Genomic DNA, 22002 nt, shown 5'->3' on the forward strand with positions numbered 1-22002 from the left:
ACTTGTAGGCCTGGGGGGGAGGCGGGCTGTGGGGGTGGGGGGGACTGAAGGACATTGGCATATCAGGGTTGTCCAGTGCCACAAACCAGCAGGGTGGATAGCTGCAGCTAGACCCACATCCTAATGAGTGAAGGGGGCTGATTTTGCATGATAAAAAAACAAGATGAAATGCCAAAATATACAAGTATTTAGAATGTATTTTATTATAATGATTGAGGCTTCCAAAATGCTTTAAAACTGTAAATATGTCACTAAAACATTGTGTTCAACTGATACCTATGGCGTTTCATTTCAATCACGGAAAAACATGGATGGGGGTGGGAGGTAATCAGAGAATCTGGGATTCTTAAACAGAGAAAAAACAGGATCCCCCATACGACGAGCAATATGACTGTCTTTTACACAGATAGGTTAACATAGCATAAAAGTGTACACTGCCCCCCTGTACACTTAACAAAGCCTTATAGGACATAAAAACTAAATCTCCGCATTTGTCTAAGCAGGCGAAAGACCTGCCTAAGCAATGCAATTACAAGTGTTCCTTAACATACAACATTCCAGGGAAATTTAATGCTGCATTAGCTGCTCACCTTTTGCATGATTCCCTTTTCATAATAATAGCGAAGTGAACGGCTAAGTTTATCATAGTTCATAGCTGGCCTATTTTTCTGAATTCCCCAGCGACGTGCCACCTGCCACAAGAATGGATTAGCATTGATTTGTTAAATGCATTTAAACAAGTAGATCTTATCAGTAAATATTTTACTTAAAAAGCAGGGGTAGGGACTAAAACTGCACATTGACAGTATAAATAATGAAGAAAAGGTTGCTGTGACCTGCATGTCCATGTCCTAGCATGTTTTTTAAACTAGGTAGCCAATTACCCACTGTCACCTGACAATAGGCTATTTTAGTTGTGAATGCAGTGGGGAGTTTTTAAAAAAAAATGGAAAAGAAATAAAGATAGACACTTTTCAAGAGTGAGTAGCCTGAGAATTTTACTTTTTCCAAGTTACTTTGTGGATATTCCCTATTTTTCCTGTCTCACCTTGGTTGCTGGAGCACCAAAGTACAGCATGTACACACATGAATACACAATAAAAATAAATCAAACCCTTTTACACTTCAGTTCAAGAAGTCAGACAAATTGCAGCTGTTGCAGCAACAATACTAAAACTATTAGAAGATGCAAGTCAAAAGACAACCACCTCTGAGGGTCCAGTACATAACTACTATATGCAGAGATGAGAACTGCTGCTATGAGAACTGGCTGAAGAACTGGCTTGCGGAAAATGTACGACAAAAAAAGCATGCCCACAGAAAACTGCCTGGTTGCAATTCTTTTATTTCCTTTTCTAAAATGAGTCACAGGCAACTAATGGAGATCTCCAAAAGCTGCTCTTTAGTAACATATGCCTGTTGCTGTAACCTGTTTTCTGTCCATCTTTATACTTCCTGTTTTATTACCAGATGCACTTCCAGGAAAACAGCTGCTTGTTTCAGAGTTCAATTGTACGTTCCGTACCTGAAGCCACAATCCCTTGTATGTTTCATCACACTTATTGACTGTAGAAAAGATTTTTCACATCACAGGAAGAACAGTGAACTGCATGCTTCTTAGCAATGCCATGAAGCACTCCCCCCACCCATTTGCTCTCACTCGCCAGGTGCCAACTCCTAAATAAGGCAACGTTGCCATCTCAGCGCAGACCCAAGCGTGCACCAAAAAGCATGCCTGCTAGAAAAAAAAAAATCTTGTCTCCAACTGGACAGTGACTGTAAAAATTCGTTTTCAAAACATTATTACATATCCCTGGGGCAGACTGTCAGGCTGGTGCAGATTGTCACAATTCCATTGACTAACCCTTTGCTATGAATCATATTAGTGTGTCAATGACAATTTACACCAGCTAATACTCTTTCCCCTTTCAAAAAAAACAACTGGTTTGCATATTCATCTCTTGGCAGCTCCCATTTGACTCGATTGCACCTAATTTATTCCTGAATCTATCAGAACCTTGTTTCAGACCTGAAACATGAAATGAACACAGAGCGTGAACATAGCACCAAATCAGGTATATAACCTTCAACAAGGTAGTGCTTTCTAACATGAATGGTGCTCCTTTGATATGGTTTCAAACATTTAAAGCATAGGAGAAGAATGAAAGATACATCGGCTGCTTCCAACCTCCACTTATAGGTGTAAATGAGAGGGGTATAGGACTTCACTGTCTGGTCTTTTATTGGGGAAGGATGATTAGCAAGAAGCAGGCATGCTATGTTCACCTAATTTGAATCAGAATTCCTTAAGAGCTGCTGAGGAGCTGTTAGTCATAAGAAAATGGGCCATAATAGAGATAAGGCTATGATCAAGTAGGCCTAGAAGAACCAACTGAGCTCCAGCTCCCTCCTCCTCATGAAAAACCACATTAGATTCCCCACAGCTCACTTACCAATGTGTAATTTAGCCCCTGCACAATTACATCTATGAATTTTGCATCTCTATGAATCTAAGAGTGTCCACATACCATACAGGAGATCATGATAGTGTAGAGTAGCAAGAAAAGCAACTAACAGAAGTCTGAAAATTAACAAATCTCTTCCTATTTTAATTTAGATCTCCGTATGTCTTCTAGGCATTTAGGTTAGTGAGCATGAAGGAGTCTAAGCTGCTTGAACATATCAGAAAGGGCACTTATACACAAGGGGAGCCTGCTCCGATGTGCTGTAAATTCAGTGCGTCATCCAGCACATCAAACTTGATTAATCGAGTCTGTTGGAGCACGTAAATTGATGAACTCTGGCAGCCTTGCGCCTCACGTGCATCAGCAGCACAGCTTGCTTCTGTGCTGAGAAAATGGCAGCGGTGCACTTTGAACTAAAACGCATTCAATGTGCTTTAGTTTAAAGCGCACTGCTGCCATTTTCTCAGCACAGAGGCGTACTGCACTGTTGATACATGTGATGTGTGGGCACTTTTAATTAGCTCACTACTTAAAAGCACCGAGCACTGCATCAGGAGCATGTGTAAAAATGCCCTAAGGAACTGTGAGTAAGTTTAGTGAGTCATCCTGATTTCACTATATGGAAGTGCAGCGTAATTACTGCTTAGTCAAACTAGCATGTAGATCTGGGTAACTTCAGTCAAGATAAAGAGTTTAATCCTAGAGGGAAGGGTGCTCTTTGATTAAAAGGTCTTTCTGGGAAATCCTAGGAACAGCTTAAATTGGGAGTGGGGGAGGGGGTGGGGGACAGGGACAACTTAGCCTGAGCTTTTGCTGGTAGTTACTTAAATTACTAGTAAATCTAAAACCCTTCAGACTGGGGTACATTTGCTTCTATTCTGTCCAAAACAGAGGAATACAGTAGTACATGTCCTATACTATGTAGAGCACATCCTCCCCCTACCACAACTGAATTTGGCCCATTGTCTTATGTGCAGATATAAGACTAAACGATTCATATTAAACACCTCCAGATAGTGTCTGCAAGACATCATAGACTAGACTTCATAGCTAACCACAAGCAACAGACAGAGTAGACAGTACGGGAGAGAAATGGAGAATCTGTTGCATCTGCAACGGGTGATGGATATGCAGAAAGAAGGGGAGAAAGATAACTTACATCAGACATGGATCTGCCCTTCGGAGGAGAAACAATGTTTTGAAAATAAATGTTAAAAATCACTGTCCAAAAGAAAGAAAAAAGTTCACAGAGCACCAAACTAGGTGTATAATATATCAGTCAATGTCCTGTAGGTTTTGCATCTAACATCATCTGCAGACTTCCAGAGGTCAGGAACTATTTTTAAAGAAAACTTCATTATCTTTAAAGGATTCTGGCCACCCTCCTTAATTGATTTAACTCATCTGGAAAAATATTTGCACAGGCAAGTTGCAACATCTACTGAGATCAACAAGAGTCTGTTCACTGACTTCAGAAGCTATTACACATCAGACTTCTATCATTACATTAGACTTCAGAAGTATGAATGCAATATTCACCTAACCTCACTGATCAACCAGCGCATGAACAGAGTATGGTGAACCTACTACGGTTTACCATAAATCAACTAAAACAATTAAAATCCTCTGTTGCACTGTACTGCTTTACATGATCAGCTATTTAAGCAAGGACCTGCCCAGCATAACTTCGTTGATGCAGCAAAGCCAGTATCTCCATCCTTGTCTGCTACTACAGGTGCCACATCTAGAGGAAGGGAGACACAGCCAGTCTGCCAGCCCCTGACTGCTTTAAGAGTCCTTTGGGGCTACTAGCTGCTTGCTTTGCTGTAATAAAGCAATCTGAAAACTTCCTTAAATGATGCCGGAGATCCCTCTAACAAAGCACACCCTCTTGAGGTGTGCACACCCACTCTAACATCTTACACCCCTTCCCAACCTGAAATCTCCTTTGCTGTAGCTAGCAGCAGATCCTAAGGGAGAAAGTTAATTCTAATCCCCTCTTCAACATACATAATTCTTTCCCCATGCTCAAATTAAACCAATTTCCTCACTTTGAGTATACTGACCAAAACAAACACGTACAGGCAAACTTCTGTTAAATGCATATAGGAACACTGTCCAACAATTTCCATTTTTGCTTTGGAGTGTGGGGAGATTCTGGATGGTTCATGCTCTATCTAGTGGGTTTTTTTGTTTTTTTAAACAGCTATTATATTTATATTTCTTATTCCATTTTCCTTTAGTTCTACAAGTGATTTTTAAGCCCCTCTTCAACAAATATTTATGCATACTAGTAGCATTATATGTCATATATAACAATGAATCCTTCCCAGTTCAAGTTCTGAGAGCGTATTAATAATTCCATGTTGTGCACGGGTGGGGTTCAAAGGAACCTAAAGGGAGTATACACTTAATTCCTACTGGATTCTAAAATTGTTTGAAAAATTTGAAATTTTCAGCTGTAGACTTTAGATGCCCCATTCAACAGCCAAAACTCTTTAAAAAGATTATTTTCAAATTCTACATTTGGAAAATGTAGTGCTAAAACTCCTTGCCTTATTAGGCAACCAGAACTCGTAGTAGAGTTGCTATCTTTTATTAGATATCAGCTCTACTACGAGTCCTGGATGCCTTTTCCTCTAGACTAATACAGCTACAACCTGGTTGCCTTATTAGGTACACAGATCCCAAGTTAATAGAAGGAGCTCAGAAACAGCTCTTTTAAGATTCTGGTCCCTAATTTTGACTCTCAAGCATTTTGACATTCTGTCTTTCAAGCTCCCATTTTGCTTCTGTCATTGTCTGTGTATGATTAGGAAAGTCCAGAAGTAACTTGACAGAGACTTACAACAATGTCCGTCTATTCCAGATGTACTGGTATGTACAGTACCACTCCTCTCTCTCTTCCTATGCAAATAACATTTCAAGTAGGATAAGAAAGCCTGCATCCAAAAAAGAAGCACTAGTAATTTTCAAAATGCATAAATCTAATTAGGGAAATGTTGGCCTTATGATTGTGACCTTCTACACCAACCTCTTCTGGCTCTATCAGTTTGAACTCCATGCCCCGGCCAGTCCAAGCAATAAAATGAGAATTTGATGGGTCATCGAGAAGGGCTACCAAAAACTGCCACAGCTGAAGCGAGCCTCGTCGCTGGTATGTGGGTCCTTCACGGTACATCCCTGGTTCTTGTTTGATGTCACCTACATATACAAAATATTATTAAAATTTATCAATTACCTGCTTGCTAGATGCAATGCAAAACTAATTACTACTGTTCCTAAAGCTGTGTGAAAAAAAAATCTTAAAAATCCTACCAAACCACCTCCTTCCCCTATTGTCAATTACATACAACATAAAATTTACAGGTAATTTATTATAAATTAAGATGAAGATGTGGATTACCTAAATTGAGTCACGTTTCATGTCAGTCCCTGTTGTCCCCACCCTGCTCCCACCTACCACCCCAGTTCTGATGCATGCAAATCTCAGTTGCAAACAACATTTTGCAACACCCTGTATCTGAAAGAACACAAGCTGTTTTTGTAAGCAACTCTAAGGTCTAAAGAACTATTTGTTTACAATACTTTGCACAATCCCCGGTTTGAAAATGTAATGTGTACTTCATAAAGCTGTAAAACCCTACTGACTGAAACTTCTTTTGCATGCAAATTCTTCTAAGGAAAATCTGACAGAATATTTGACTTGGAGTTAAACAGCATGTGCTTTATGTATAGGTATGCAAATCCTGTAGATATGCAAGTTCCTTTGTGGCATATGGGACTTGCATATAAACACATTTTAGCACACATTATTTTTTACGCATACCTACATATTAGATTAGTATTTCCCCTGAAGAGCAGTAAGTTAATTTTTCTTAAATTCCAAATCCAGGGGAAGCTATCAAATAAACAACAACATTTTGCTAACTGCTCCACAAATTGCAAATGAATACCTCCCCCCCTTGCATTTTTAGTCTGTTTTAAAATCATATTGCTACTGAACAGCTCATGGAAACAACAATGGCTAAAAGATCTGAGGTAAAAGCAGAGACTTTTTTTCTGCAAATAACAACAGTGATCCTCCATCAATTGGTAAAACTATTCTCCTCCTCACTACAAAAGATGCAGTTCTCACCAATAAGTAGTCTGTCCTTTTTAGTGCTAGAAGGCAGGATTTTACATTAATCAGAATACAGGACAACCTCACTGCCATTGCACAAAGGCTCAGTGTAGTCAAAATAATAATAATCATAATAATAAAATAGCAACACTCTTTATAATCGTGGGGGATCTGAGTCAAGAGCAGTGGAAAACAAATAAATCAAAGAACCTTGTGTTGATTTATATGAGGTTTAAGTTCCAATCCTGGACACTGTTGTCTTTCAAGGACAAGTCTTTTCTTCTAAGGGGAGTTGAGTAATGTGTAAATAGCAAGTGCAGTACTATGAGAATCAGATTCTTAACCAATACAAGATAGCCTAAATCTCTAATTTTGAGAGAAAAATGTGTGCACTTCCACACACACACACTCTCACCAGCTTGAACACACACAGCTTTTGATTACATCACACTGATCTTGTCAAATGAATGGAGCTCTGTTACTTAGTCCTTCCAGAAAGGTTAGGTTGACTGCTTCCAATGCAACTGCACAAATATTTCCAAAGATTTAGTTGGTTAAATCATCTGTTTTATTTTGCCTTTTCCCTCCTTTCCCAAAAGAAAATCTAAGTTTTTCAAGGAGGAAATTGATAGATATTGCTTCCTCAAAGAATTTTTACTACGTGAAGTAATGGGACTTAAGGCCAATCCTGCTCCCATTGATGTAACCAGGAAATTGTCATGAATCTCTCTGAAAGGAGGATGGGGCACATAATATGTTTCTCTCAGAAATAAAAAATAAAATGATGTGCTAAATAAAAGACACAATCAACAGTCATCACATTCCCAACATTCATCACATTCATCATATTCCCAGAGTATATGGGCAATTTTCAGTAAAAACTATCACACCTTGGACCATGTCTATCTTGTGACAATGGAATGATGAAATTTAGCAATACTGACACCTAAGTTTTTTAAAAAAGTATGATTCAGACTATGGCATATATTTTTTGCTATCCCAAACCAACTTGGATATGCAAGAGCCTCCCCCATTTGAAAAGCGTGCAGTTCTCATTTTTTAACCCACCCAGCCATAGGCAAATGCACTGAACACACAGGAGTTTTAACACACACACACATATGGTTTTACATTTTTGTCACTAAGAAAAAATTGGGATATTTATCTAGCTTGACCCCTTTACTCCTCTTGGAAAAATCTGAGTTACAATAGTCAGTGCTATGAAAAAAAAATTCTTTTGGCACTAACACCTTTAAAAAATTACTAAATAGCACAATGTTTAAATACAGCCCATCTCACGATATTCAAAGACCTTAAAAAAGGAAATATATTTCAAACTCCAAATTGAGCAGTTGCACTTGCTTTCAGTGATGGACCTCTTCCTGAACAATGAGACAAAGGCTGAATTGATCATCAGTAAATCCAGAGCTGCTGCTTTCTGTTCTGCTTTCTTAATTACAAGATAAGCTTTCATTAACTCCCTAATAACAAGCTGTATATGATCATCAGTGCAATGGAAAACCTCCTATTGCCTCAGGATAGCAAGAAGCATGCTCCTCTATCATAATTCTGGACACAATCTCAATCACATCTGATAAAATAAAAAAGAAGAAGAAAGACTGGTTTCAAAAGACAAAGGTCAGCTTTGGTTGGGCACACTGCAAATGGTGTGTTAAGGAATCTTAACATTGGAATGTTACTGGCCTTTTTTAATCAACAACAGAAAAGAGACATTGTGCCTTTCCCTTTTCAACCCTCTTCACAAGAGAAGAGAAAATGTGGGATACATACTGTCAAATTTCTCTGGAACAACACAGGTATCATCATAAAACTGTCTAGGTGCCTTTTCATACATACAACCTGTAAATTACCAACAAAAAAAAAAGCATTTATTTACCAGATACATGAGAAATAAAGTTTCATCAAGTTTATAGCAGTAAGGGGCCAGAAGGTCATGGCCTCTGGTATATCACAGGCCTTCAATGTTTTACCCAATTACACCTATACTGTGCTTAATAACTTGAGTTTGGCTAAAGCGTCACTTCCCTTAGCTGTTTGTTCCAAAAATGTGCGTGGCTTCTGAGGGGCAAGAATTTCTTAGGGTGATATATCTTTTATTGGACTATCCTAACTATGTGGTTAGGATAAAGTAAGACAACCTTTTCGAATGCAAGATGTTCTTTTTCAGGTCTCCCAGTTGGAAAATGAAAGGGGATCTGACAAAGAATTCAGAAACTTGTCTAACTTTCTCCTAATTATACAGTTGGTCCAATACAAGATACTACTCTAAAAAATCCTCGCCTCTCGCATAATTTCTGGATCATTACAGCTACAACATCACTCTTACACTACTCTGGCTTCTGACAAATTGAGGCTTTTGATCCCTTTCTGTGCTAGATTAAATGGCCCGTTAGTACCCAGTATTTCTTGCAATGCAGTATTTGTACACTGTAATCAAACCACCTGTCAATCTTTTTAGATAAACTGAACAGAATGAGCCCTTTTAAAAATTTCTCTCTCGCTGTAAAAGCACATTCTCCAAACTAAATAATTTTTGCAATCCTTTTCTGCACACACTGATTTTTCAGTTTAAGTTGTACATACCACAACTATGCACAACATTCCAGGTTCAAATCTTATCACTGCCATCTCCAGAAGTAAAAATGCTATAATTGTTCCTATTTCTCTAAATAAACATATAAAAATTTCAAAAGTTCTTTGCCATAACATCATACTGCTGATGCCAAGTAGTTTATCCACTAAAAAGTTTAGCTCCTTTCCAGACCTACTTCTTTCCCAAATATATAGTTCCCCATCCTGTCGGGTTGGTTTGCATTCCTTGTTCCTAAATATGAAACTCTATAGTGTCTGTATTAAAATACATTGTTTTGTTTTAATGGGCCCTGTTAGCACAGTAATCCAAATCACTCTTTATGACACGCCCATATTCACGGTTTACCATTCCACCAACCCTAGCACCATCCAAAAATGTTTCTGTTTTAAAAATCAGTAGTGATTTCATATTTATATCCAAATTAGCAATAACATATTGAGCAGTATTAACTCCTACAGTACCCACTAGACATGCCCTAATTGAACAATAGCCCAGTGATGGCTACTTTTTGAAATCTGTCAGACAATTCTTCATCCTTTAATTATTTTTTAATATGTGCCTTATCATTACATAGTGCTAATTTCTTACTCAGAATATCATGCAGCAGTAAATCAAGAGCTTTATGAAAGTCTAAGCATATTACCTCTACACAATTACCTTTATCAATCAAACTTGTAATCTCATCAATGAATAAAATCTGGTTTGTCTGACAAGACCTGTTTTCCATAAAACTGCACTGACTGGTTTCCAAATGCAGAATATAAATATTTATTGAGCATCTCTGCTCCTTTTACGTCATCATCAGTTTTATCATCTTCATCCGGTATGAGGTCTATACCAGTGCTACCATTTTTGGTACCTAGGTATTAAGGGACACTAAGGAAAGTTTTCATCAATACCATCTATAGATTTTTCCTTGATGTCTTTAGAATCGCCTTATCAGTTTTCCGAACTTCATAATTTATCGTTTATAATGAGAGTGTTCATTCACCCTTTTCCCTATGTGAGCTATATATTTTGTCTTATAGTGCTTGGCTTCTCTTTATCACTGAACTAGATACAATCTGTAGCCAAATTTGTTCTTTCTTGACGATGGAACTGAGCCTTATTTAACCCCGTATTAAATTCCCCTTAGAGAACACTGCTTTTGCATTCAATTTTCTGTCTAACTTTTCCTTTAAATTGGTCATTTCCACTCATAATTTTCCTGAGCCAGGCAAAATCAGCATTTCTGAGAGAAAACCCTTTGTCTATCATGGAAAAGTGTACATTAAAGTAGGAGACTGGGAACCAAGATAAAATGCCTTTTAGCAGTAATTTTCTTCTAGTCTAGAGTATCTTTACTATTTAAATATAATATGCCATTACTACATTTTACTAAAATTGATTGTGACAAAGACTGCAAATTCTGCATTCAGTGAAGCAAGCAAGATTTCTGTCATTACTAAATGGGTGTAGGATTAGGCTCAAAGAGGACCAAAACAAATAAACAATGCTCAAAACTTTATGACATCAACGTGATTCCTTAACTTATCCTTAGTCATACCAATTGCCTGGTGGAAGTCATAATTTTATTAAAGATAAACAAATTCAGAAGTGCTCCTTTCTTTGATAGATAGGGACTGAAAAATGCAGAATGAGCAAATCTCCATTAAAATTGCTTTTAACATAGCCAACCTGTAGCTAGCTATCACATAGCTACCCTGCACTTCTAAGTACAGGCATACCTCGTTTTATTGTGCTTCGCTTTATTGTGCTTCGCAGGTATTGCGTTTTTTACAAATTGAAGGTTTGTGGCAATCTTCATTGTTGTCTTATTTTAAGAAATTGCCACAGCCACCCCAACCTTCAGCAACCACCACCCTGATCAGTCAGCAGCCATCGACATCAAGGCAAGACCCTCCACCAGCAAAAAGACTACGACTCGCTGAAGGCTCAGATGATGGTTAGAATTTTTTAGCAATAAAGTATTTTTTAATAAAGGTATGTACATTTTTTTTAGACATAATGCTATTGCACACTTAATAGACTACAGTATAGTGTAAACATAGCTTTTATATGCACTGGGAAACCAAAAAATTTGTGTGACTCGCTTTATTGCAATATTCGCTTTATTGCAGTGGTCTGGAACTGAACCCGCAATATCTCCGAGGTATGCCTGTACTGCAATGGTTTTATTTGGAAACAGAGAAGAATGACAATTCTGGGATACCCACATTCCTTCATTGGTTTTAAATAAAAATAATTTTCTCTTGTACAAAAGGAACGCGTAAGTGAAAACTTAACTTCTGTTCTGTTTGGGTGAGCCAGGAAGCCTTCTTGCCTCATGTAAATGGAGTGGCAGCTAGGCACTTCTGAAAGGAGAAGACAATGCGAGTCAAAAAACTGTCTGGAATTGAAAGTGTGCAGGTTATCAATGAGACAGACTGCAGACAGAAGAGTAACAGAAATGGACATAAGTCACAGCAAGGGGAACCTGTCAGCACATAGTTAGCATTTCAGAGCAGCATGCACAAGGCATGGGAAGGAAAAACCTATAATGCAAGGAACATTGATCTTGTCTAACACAGGCACTTGAACTCAAACTTTATCGTAATCAACCTTCCTAAAGGTCAGCTCCCATGACAATCACACTTTAGTCTGATTACAAATAAAAATACACAAGTCGGAATTAATTTTTTAAACCCACACTCTTACATCCAAAGTCTTCTGGTAACTAATCTGACATAACAATAATTTTAAAATCAATTACATGGAATAGCCTGCCAGTCATAGCGGAGTCTAATAAACCACAAAATGTGGTATCATTATCACAAGGAACGCCAGGCTGAGTCTTGAGTAGGGTACTGTTTTTGAGTTTGCGTTCAGGGATGTGAAAGGCTCAAGGCATTTTCTCTAATTGTTAAGACACTTTAAAAGCCAGTTAAGCAATCCAGCTATAAATTGATCCTCCCCTCACTCCTCCCTCCACTTTTCAATAGCATTGTGCACATTCAAGCCACTGCAAATGCATACACAGATTATGATTTCCTGTCTACGCTGCTGAGGCTTCTTTAAGCACTCAAAAAAAATTGAGAAAAGCTAAACAAAGTTAATGAAAATGACATGCTCTGAGCAGACATGTTTCTGTTGTCCACACCTTTCTCTACCTGCAGGTAGTCACATCTGTGCACAGGACCTTGCAAACAAACACACACCACAAATGTTTGCTCTTCTAGATCATTTTAACCTGCCTACTGGTTATCAAAAGAAAGTCTATTTGATCTTGTGATAAACTCCTATACTAAGCCATGAAATCTGCTATCAGTAACACATGACTCAGGAAAAGATGCAATGAGAGGTCAGAACAGCCAGACATTATTTTCCCAATACACTCTACAAAATCCTTTCAGAATGCAATTCTAAATTTCACTGTTCACTGACTAGTGATAAATATCAAGGGCTTGGCAGGATAAGAAAATGAGGTTTTACACTGACTTCACAAAGCAAGTACAACACAGGATAGTAATAAGACTTTCCTTTAACTGTCTGAAGTCTCCTTCACACATTCCTGCTAAACTTTTTATTACTTCTTTTCCTTATGAAATGTTCAGTACCTGTCTCTTTGGAGCTCTAGTATTTCAGACCTCTTTTAAAACTATTCTGAGCAACTGCAGTAAATCAGTGATTCAATGATCATACGGTTCAAGTGTATTTTTGCAAGCTAGAAGTCAAAACTACAAGTATTGGTCTCCTTGGAAAGAAACATTTTGGTTATCAAATAAACTGGATTGTAAGAAGGGGAAAATATACATAAAAAGATACAGCTTGAGAACTGAAACAGATGCTATTTTCTAGTTTAGGTAAAAATTTGTGAGTATTGGCAATCTAGCTTATTTGCAGCTCATGAACCCTGCTCTTACAAAATGATATAACTGACAGTCTAAGGGGGCTATGTCTCTGTCGATACAGCTGTGCGTTTAAACAACTCTGGCTATAATTCTTTGTATTCCAAAGTCAATTATAAATAACATCTGCAGTGTTTCAAGACAAGCCCTGTTTGTACCAATCTTGTTCAAATACAAACTTACCATAAGATTAAACAGGCCACAAAGGACTGAAAAATATAGTAGAGGAAAGTTTATTCCTCATAAAGTAACTAGTCTTGTTATTCTAAAGTGCTATCAGTTAATTTATGACTATCAGAGTGGGTCAGACTCTAATCAAATTGTAGAAACATTTCCAAAGTGATTATTCAATCAAATGACTAACATGGTTAATTAGGAGCCATAAACATTGCTCTGAAGTTCATCAAAGTAATGACTTGCCCAGAAAAATTACTGCTAATTAAATTGCCTGCTGCTTTCATTTCTACCTTATCTAATAAAAAGTCCAACCAATGAAATTTAACAGTGCAGTTTCAAATTGTACTAAATGCTTGACTAAGACCCAGAAGTATTTTAACCAGCTAAGAGGAGTTACTTCAAAAGCAAACATTTTAGTATAGAAATTGCAGAGCAATTACATGTTTTCTTCTCATTACAATATTGTTGCAAGAAGATAGATAAAAGAGAGCTAAGTCACAGAGTTACTTTCAGAGCAAAATTCAAGTGGTTGAGGTGACTGATGGTATCACCCTCAGACTTTTCAGCAGCATCCAGTGTCTAAATAAATAGGCTTGACTAAGATATGCAGCACACTTACTTCATGTTCTTACTGAATTATTTCATACTGTAAAAGTTAAATCACCTCAGGAGGGGCAAAGTCCAGTAAAAAGGTAAAGGCAGCATAAATAATGCTATTAATCTAAAATACTCTGAGGTCATTCTCATCCTTCCTTATCCTAAGAATGCTACAGAACTCTACTTAAAACTGTGAAAATTCCCTTACTTCATATTGTTCTGACACCCGTTATTCCAGTAAATGTTATTTGAAAATAATATACAATTCTGAGACTGCAGCAATGCCTGCTCATGTGGGAATGCCAAGGAGAAACTAGTAGAGAAATCTTAATCAAGATGTCACAAAGTACAAGAGGAAGAGCCCAGCCTTCCTCTCACTGCAGTTAGAGAAAACTGTTCTTAGTGACACAAGGGTCAGGACCTAAATGAGGAGGTTCTGGATTTGACCCTCAAATACAGCCCAAAATCATGCGCCTCCGATTGGCTTCTCTCCTATTAAATGGCCTAAGCTGTTTCAGATGTGCACGGTAGTAAACTAGCCAAGGGCTCTAACTCTCTTGGCCAAACTGAGATTCTCAGGAACGAAGGAACTACTCACCAGGTACTCTCTGCTGTACGGAAATGGGAAGAATTTCACCCTCTGCTCCGCAGCAGGGGAGAATAAGGTACTTCATGAGCAGGGTTGAAGTAAACTCCTCTCCAAGACAATGAAGAACAGAAAGATCTGGGTGGTCTGAATCACAATTCACTTTCATGTTCAGTGCTCCATAGCCTTCCTTACATTGGGCCAAGTGAAAGTTCACCTGGAAACCTGAAGTTCAAGCTTGTCTAGAAGAAACTCTCAGACAACAAGCTCCAATGAATCAAAAAGAGCTGTTTGGCTAGCTCACAGCAGCTTATAACCTACACCTTATCGCAAATGATGTTACAGTGATGACAACAGGAGAGAGTAAACTTAAAAAATATACCATGTAATGTGTTCCCAGCGGACAAAAGCAATCACTTCTACTGAGTCTGTGAACAACATATCCATCTTGATCAGTATACCCTAGCCATAATGAAAAAACTGGGGGGGGGGGCGGAGTTCAGAAAAATCAGAAAACAGTAGCTTTTATTTTAGTTCTCTTCCTAGTCCTCTCTGGCCTATGTACATGGCTGGTAAGAACACTACTGTAACAACAGAAGTTAATCACTAAGGCTCCTATAAACGTGCTCGGAGCATGGAAATTGACGAGCTCTAGCAGCCTTCCATGTCATGTGTATCAGCGTTGCCACACATCTCTGCACTGAAAAAGTGGTGGCCGTGTGCTTTGAAATAAAACACATTTGATGAGCTTTAGGTCAAAGCGCCCTGCCGCCATTTTTTCAGTGCAAGGACATGCAGTGACGCTGATGTATGTGATGTAGAAGGCTGCCAGAATGTGTCAACCAGCAGATTCAATTAATCAAGTTAAGCATGTATATAGGATCCCCTAGCGATTAACTTCTGTGGGATACGGCCCAGCACTGCATCTCACAGCATTTGTAAAAATGCTTTAGAACTTCAAGGAGTTATACAGACCAGGAAGCACTCATTAACCCAGCCTGACAACATGGCCTCAAATGTTCTTTTGGTCTTCAAAATAAATAAAAAAATCCATCAACCCCTTAAAACAAAGGATATGATGTGGTTAAAGTCTTAGGCTTCTATTACAGTGACTCAGGACACCAAACCTGTAGCAGTGTTTGTTCACACAAGTAGCCAACCCCTCTTGCCCCCATGCTGTCCCTCTGCTCTGACTGCCACGTTCTTATAAGTGGGCAGAATTCAGAAATTCATGAGACTCCTGTTCATCCAAGGCCTGATTTATGAAAGGATCATTAGATTTTCTTTTCTAGATGCAGGATAAATACTTACCTTTATTTTTAAATTTAAATGTTATAGTAAGGACACGTCTTTTAGGCTTTCCAAACTTAATATAATCTTTTAATAAAATAATAATTTACATTCATATTGTACCTCTCATTACATGAAGATGCAGGAGCTCTTAAAATTGAAAAGGATCTACTATATGGTCACCTGACCCACCAATGAAAATCAGGTGGCTCCAGTCTAGGAAAGCAGTTATGTATAGCAGTTATGTATAGCAACTCAGCCCAACAGTGTACAGCATGAAACAGCAACAAGCCAAAACTATGCTGAAACATTAATAATGCTACAACTCCTGCTCTTTGGGACCTTACACACCATGAGGATCTTGACATTACCTCTCATCTAATGGGCAGTATCTTCCACAGTATTAATTAAGAGCTAGATTTTACAAAGCAATACACTTGATGAGCACTTCCGCTCCCCACCCAACACTAAAGATACAGATATTTAACTCTATTTGTAGGATCAGGCTCAAGCACTATACCATGGGGTTTTATTCAGCCTTGACTTGGAGGAAAGATCATCAGCACAACAGAAAATAATCCCTGGAGGTCCCATATCCAAGTACCTACCAGACCAGGTCTATTGACCAAAGGATTACAGCATAAAGGACTCCAGTAACAAACTGTAATATGATCTTTTCATTGCTATGTATTTCTTTGATAGCAAAAATAACTGCATAAGGTATCTAGATTTCTTTCAGTTCATACACAAATTCCTGGGCTAGTTGTACTTGTATGAATCATTCTGTAAAATGTGTGGCCTAGGTTTTACAGGGATTTATATCAGATCATAATGCCCTTCTATCGTTAAAACCTATGAAAGCTAAACCTCTTGCAGAAGATCCTATGGAAAAAAAATTAATTGAAAGTGGTATGACTCTACAGTCAGACAGATTTAGATGAAAATATTAGAACAATCCTACAATACTACTTTCGACACAAATTTCCTATGGAAATCCACAACTCAAAAATGACCTGGTGGATCAAACTTTAGTTCAATTGTCTTTACATTCTCAATGTTCATTTTCCCCATGAAGGCTGGCATGCTCATTACAGAATTCTGCACAAAGGATAATATACTGGCTCTGCTGAAGACGATTAGAGTTTTGCTATTAAGTTTTATGCAAGATGTAAACAACTTTAAATTATATAAATTAAAGCAAATGCTTAGTATTCCATCTAGAAATTGATCTTAAAATCTTATATTTACATTATTTAGATTGTTCTAAAATGACAATTCTAATGCAGGATAACAATGCAATTTTATTAAATGAGACTCTATCCTTTTCTAGGAGCACTGTTATATATCAACTATGTAGCTCATTTTGTTCTCCCCTTCCCTCCGACAAATATATATAATATATGGGGATACATCATTAAAAGATAATGCTGTACTTTATTCTTCTGGAAAATTACAACAAACCAAATGAAAACCATGGAATAAATTTTCCTTTCATTCTAAGTTAACAATTTGCCATTGCCTTATTTCTATTTCATTTTATTTATTTTTAATTCAGAAGTAAGGAAACAAAAAGAGGCCATGGGGATAATGTTCTGACCTGACAGTCATAAGCAAATTTGGATTAGATTTTTCCCCAGATGTACCTTATCAGGGATCCCACTTTAAGTCCTCACAAACACACAATTAAACTCGTAGGAATACTATCATGTGGAAAGTTAGAGTATCTGCAGGACTATAGACAAGGAGCTGTGAATGGGGGCAGGAATAGCAAGAGAAAATAATCATGTGGAGCTCAAAGAATTGTATCTGGGGACAGAAACACACAAAGAAAGGATGACTTTCTCTTTCATTTCCTAACACTCTATTTCAGAGGTGTCAAACATACAGCCCATGGGCTTGGATCCAACCCTGGAAGCTGCTCCATTCGGCCTGCTAGGCTATTAGAAGCTGGGGGCATGGCCAGGAGTGGGCATGAGATGCTGCAGAATCTGGGGCCTTGCAGCTGCACTAGATAGGGCCTTTGGTAGCAAGTGTGTGAGTGTGGCCTGTGCAACACAGCCCTCGGTTGCCTGGCCTGCCGCTGCTTCTGCATCTCTGCCATGGCAAAAGCCTGCCGAGCCTAGAGCCACTTTTTCCACTTCCACCACAGTAGCCACCACTGTTGCCATGTGACCTACTGAGATCCCCAGTCTGAAATAATTCCTTATTTTCCTTAGTATTGCAGAAACCTTCCCCTTCCAAATCTTTTCATCCCCCTAGAACTGTATCAAGACTAATAATTAATAGCTTAAAAAAAAAACAAAACCCTCTAAGCAAACAACTTCCTTTCCCTTCTGAAACGTAACCAACTTTGGCTTTTACATCTATGACAACATCATGATTTCTAATGTATTTTCTGAGACCAGATGTCAACAGCCTGCCTGGGCAACATGCAGCATTTTATACAGCAGAACAGAAAACAAAAGCTCACACATTCAATTCAGAATTGCAATTCCACAGAGAACTGATACTTTGAGGATAATTTTTGCAACTCCGCAAAGAACTGATACTTTGAAGATAATTCAGAGGCACATGTTCACTTCTACTACTTTTAATAACTATTTGTTTCAAGTTTAAGTTCCCCTTTATATTCAGCAAGGCAAAGTACTCTAGCACACCCTTTTCTGGTGATCTGACTGTAAAAGAGTCTGTGTTGCTTTTGCTCCCCCACCCCATTCCCTGCCTGTAAAATCTACATTGGACAAACACTATGGCTGAAGTGACATATTTGAATGGAATTCAGACCAACCAGTTCCTGTTTATGTTTCTGATTTGAGAATGTAGCCTTCTCATTCACTATACATTAGAAACACACCAGGGCCGTAAATGGTGTCAAGTTGCATGCAGGCAGGGCCAATAAACATTAATCATTACTTCAAGTCAACTGGCAAAGCAGCAGCTGATGGAACACTACATCCTTCAGCTCTGTATAAATGGACATTCCAGGGTTTGTTTTTTTTCCCCTTCAGCATCCATTTTATGAATGAAACTTCAGGCTGTACAGAATCCATTCATATAAAAGCTTTGCTCACAGGGTTCAGTCTCTAGGGATCAATCGGTCTTGGGCTAGGCTGATGTGATTGGTTTAAGGCAGGCTTCAGCCTTCCATTACTGATTTAAAATGCAGCCTGTGTCCATTTGACCTGCGCTAATGCACAAAGAGTAAATCCAGACTGTATTCTCAATTCTCAAATCAAATCATTAGCCAGTGCCACTTACTGTAACCATAGATTTAGAGGATATTTATCCATATCTTTGAAAAACAGAGGGCAACTTTTTATATTTTTTCCCTCTGGAATTTAAAATAGGTGTTTGACATTTTGTTACATGCAGGAGGCCAGTGGGTTGCTGAATGTATTCTTATGTCACAAAGATGGGTGCATGTGTCTGTGCGCGCACACAGCACATTAGTATATGTGACAGCAACAGTTAATAGTTAGAGGGAAACAGCTGCCCAAGAAGTTAACTAGCCACCTTGAAGAATGATCTTCCATCAGTCCAAGTTTAAATTCCCTGCACCTTACCTTCTCAGAGTTCATTATGTTTCCACAATCACACACACCCAAATGAGCATTCATGCTCTTGTTCTTTAGGAAAGAATATTGAGCAAGCAGTTCAGCAACATCATAAAATCCATGCTCATTTATCTAAGCAATGCAGTAAAGACAAGCTTCTGAAGCAAAAGGGTGAAGTATTTTAAACCAAGTTCATCTATTTTAGGAACATCCTGGGAAAGCAGCAAAAGACATTGGGTGAACTGCACACACCGAAGCCAACAGCAAAACCCTCAGTGACTTCCCTTGGGGCCAGGGTGTTGCCTATGGCCGTGATGGTAAACCAACAATTAGGTATATTCTTACCCAAAAATATGGTGATGCAATTTTCAGCTGCATATGTAGAAAAATCACATTAAAAGCAAGTGTTAGTTCTACTTTTATAAAGAAGTGATACAAGTGCACCAAAAATACTGTGGGCAGCCTGATACTGAAAGAAGAGAAATGAGTAAATTTGAAGGAAAGAAAGATTAAGGAGCTAGAGGATTTAGAAGGCAAGATTTTAGTCATTAAAACACATAACCAGACTAAGCGTATACCTGCACACTGCCAACAAAGATTTAGAAACAGTATGCTTATTCTTAGGAATTGTTTAGGATAAGCCAAGGAGGTATAACTATGTGCAATGAAATGGAACCAATCAAAGGGCATTTAGGCTTAATATCAAGAACTATTTCTTAACTGTGAACTCCTATTAGTTTGTGAAATAATTCCCCTGGGGAATAGCAAGAATAATAGTAGTAATAATAATAATACTTGGCACTTCAATAGTGCTTTACATTTTCAAAGTACCATACAACTATTAGCCAATATAATTAAGGAAAGAAGTGAAAATGGTATCATTTGTGTCACTTATAGACTAGACTATCTGAAGAATATCCTTTGGGGAACAATACTGGTTTGGTTTAGACTGACAATTTGGATTTCCCTCTTCCCCCTCCATCTTCACCTCCCCATCTGTGGAGTCCATGTCAAAGTGTTCACAGACCAAAATCTAACCCAGTTGAAAAACCCACATTCTGGAAACAGACAAAAATCGTTACTTTTACCCCTGAAAAGCTGCAAAACAAACAAACAAACAAACAAACACACTAGATGCTTTTAAAAATGTGTGTCTTTTGAAAATTTAACTTAGTAAATCTCTGAAAGTGGCTCAGCCAGTTTCCAGGACTAAAGAAATATCAGAAAATGCCTACTAATTGAAAAATTGCTGAACAACAGATAGAATCTCTTTTAGTTACACTTATACTGACTTCATTTTAAAAAACCCCATGTATTCAGTATTTGAAGCGAAACTTTAGTTTTATTCTGCTCCCACTCACTGCTGAGTGGGAACACATTTATAGCACAAAGTACAACACAGGACTCGTATATCACAAACAAAAACTATGTTAAAAGAAAACATTAAGGTTATAGCATCAAGAATGCAGAAGCTAGGAAATGACAAAATGAAGGTTCCCTGTGCAGCCTTAATTCAGCTCCTAGTATATGTTTTATGACACAATCTTTAAATAGATGATCATATATATATATTATTTTTTTCTAACAGAATCTTTATCTTATACCATATACAGAATGAACCCGTTGCAGGGAGGTGCAGTGCAAAGCTGTGCAGCGAAGGATGACTGCGAGGTACTACTGTGAGTGTCACAGAAAAGATCATGAGGAAATCATTAACTATCTTCATAGCTTAGTCCCAGGGTCTTTGCCCAGAGAATATTAGCCTCCTGTTAGCTCCCCTAGCATTCTCTCTCCCTGCCCTTTCCTCTGCCATTCAGTCCCAGTTCCACCCTGACTCCCAGACCCACCCTCCTATCATGACTTCAGATTCAGTTTTTTCCCCCTCCTTTGTCACCCCAAATCCCAGTACCATTTTTCTCCCCTCTCACCAGGCTTCAGCTCCAGTATTTCTGCCCCTTTGTGATCAAAGCTCCTTGTCCCAGTCTAGGTCAAGCTCCTTAGAACTCCCTTCAAAATCAGGCGATTTTCCTCCCATCTGAGCCAAGAAGGTGCAATACTATCAACCCAATAGGGATAGCCTCCTTGCTCACAGTTCAGGTTTCTAAACCCAAAGCAAGAAGAGGCTACAGAAGACCCAGAATTGCTATCGCAGGCAAAGCCCTGCCCAGCCTCAGCTGGAACAGTCTCATTGTGCTGCAGAACCTGCTTAGGTTTAGCAGCAAATTTTCCTTTAGTTTCTACTGATCATGTACAAATGGTGATTCCTCCAAAGGATTATAAGTTGGCCAAGTGTGGGAGACTTTTGACCAAGGTGGCAAAAGATACACCCCTTACAAAAAAAGCACTACCCCCACAACGGATGTCAAAGTTCCTGTTCAAAAGAATTACTGGTGGAACACTAGAGATTTTTTCTTCATGAAAGGTCACTAGAATTTCATTTTAAAAGACAGGCAAAACAGTGTGGGTAATTTAAGGAAAACCTTATTCTGGAACTCTGAAAAGGAAATAGACATACAAAATTGCACACACCTAGCCTTGCAGATATATTTAGTATACTCCAGGTATGCTATCTTAGATTATGATCTCATAAGATTTTACAAACTAAACAGGGTCAGGTCTGGGTGGAACCTACATAGAACAACCTAGACCTGAACTAAGAGTCCTATATCTTTGTTTAAGTGCCTATGACTTCATCTTTTTTTTTTTTTT

At 38.3% G+C, this 22002-nt stretch overlaps 1 protein-coding gene across 4 annotated transcripts in view; it reads right to left on the reverse strand.

The window, feature by feature from the left end:
- ETV1 (ETS variant 1) overlaps window positions 1-22002 on the reverse strand; it is a 92992-nt gene that overhangs the window by 6113 nt on the left and 64877 nt on the right. For 3 of the 4 annotated variants that reach the window (XM_019508499.1, XM_019508500.1, XM_019508503.1), the window contains 4 exons: window positions 11488-11556; window positions 8380-8448; window positions 5500-5669; window positions 591-692 (listed from right to left, as the gene is read on the reverse strand). In XM_019508499.1, the coding sequence (XP_019364044.1) occupies window positions 591-692; window positions 5500-5669; window positions 8380-8448; window positions 11488-11556 (410 nt within the window). The remainder of the gene's footprint in view (window positions 1-590; window positions 693-5499; window positions 5670-8379; window positions 8449-11487; window positions 11557-22002) is intronic. The other variant, XM_019508501.1, reaches the window with a different exon arrangement.

The sequence above is a fragment of the Gavialis gangeticus genome, unplaced genomic scaffold (genome assembly GCF_001723915.1).
Source record: "Gavialis gangeticus isolate Ggan-Ray unplaced genomic scaffold, GavGan_comp1, whole genome shotgun sequence".
Taxonomy (NCBI): Eukaryota; Metazoa; Chordata; order Crocodylia; family Gavialidae; genus Gavialis; species Gavialis gangeticus.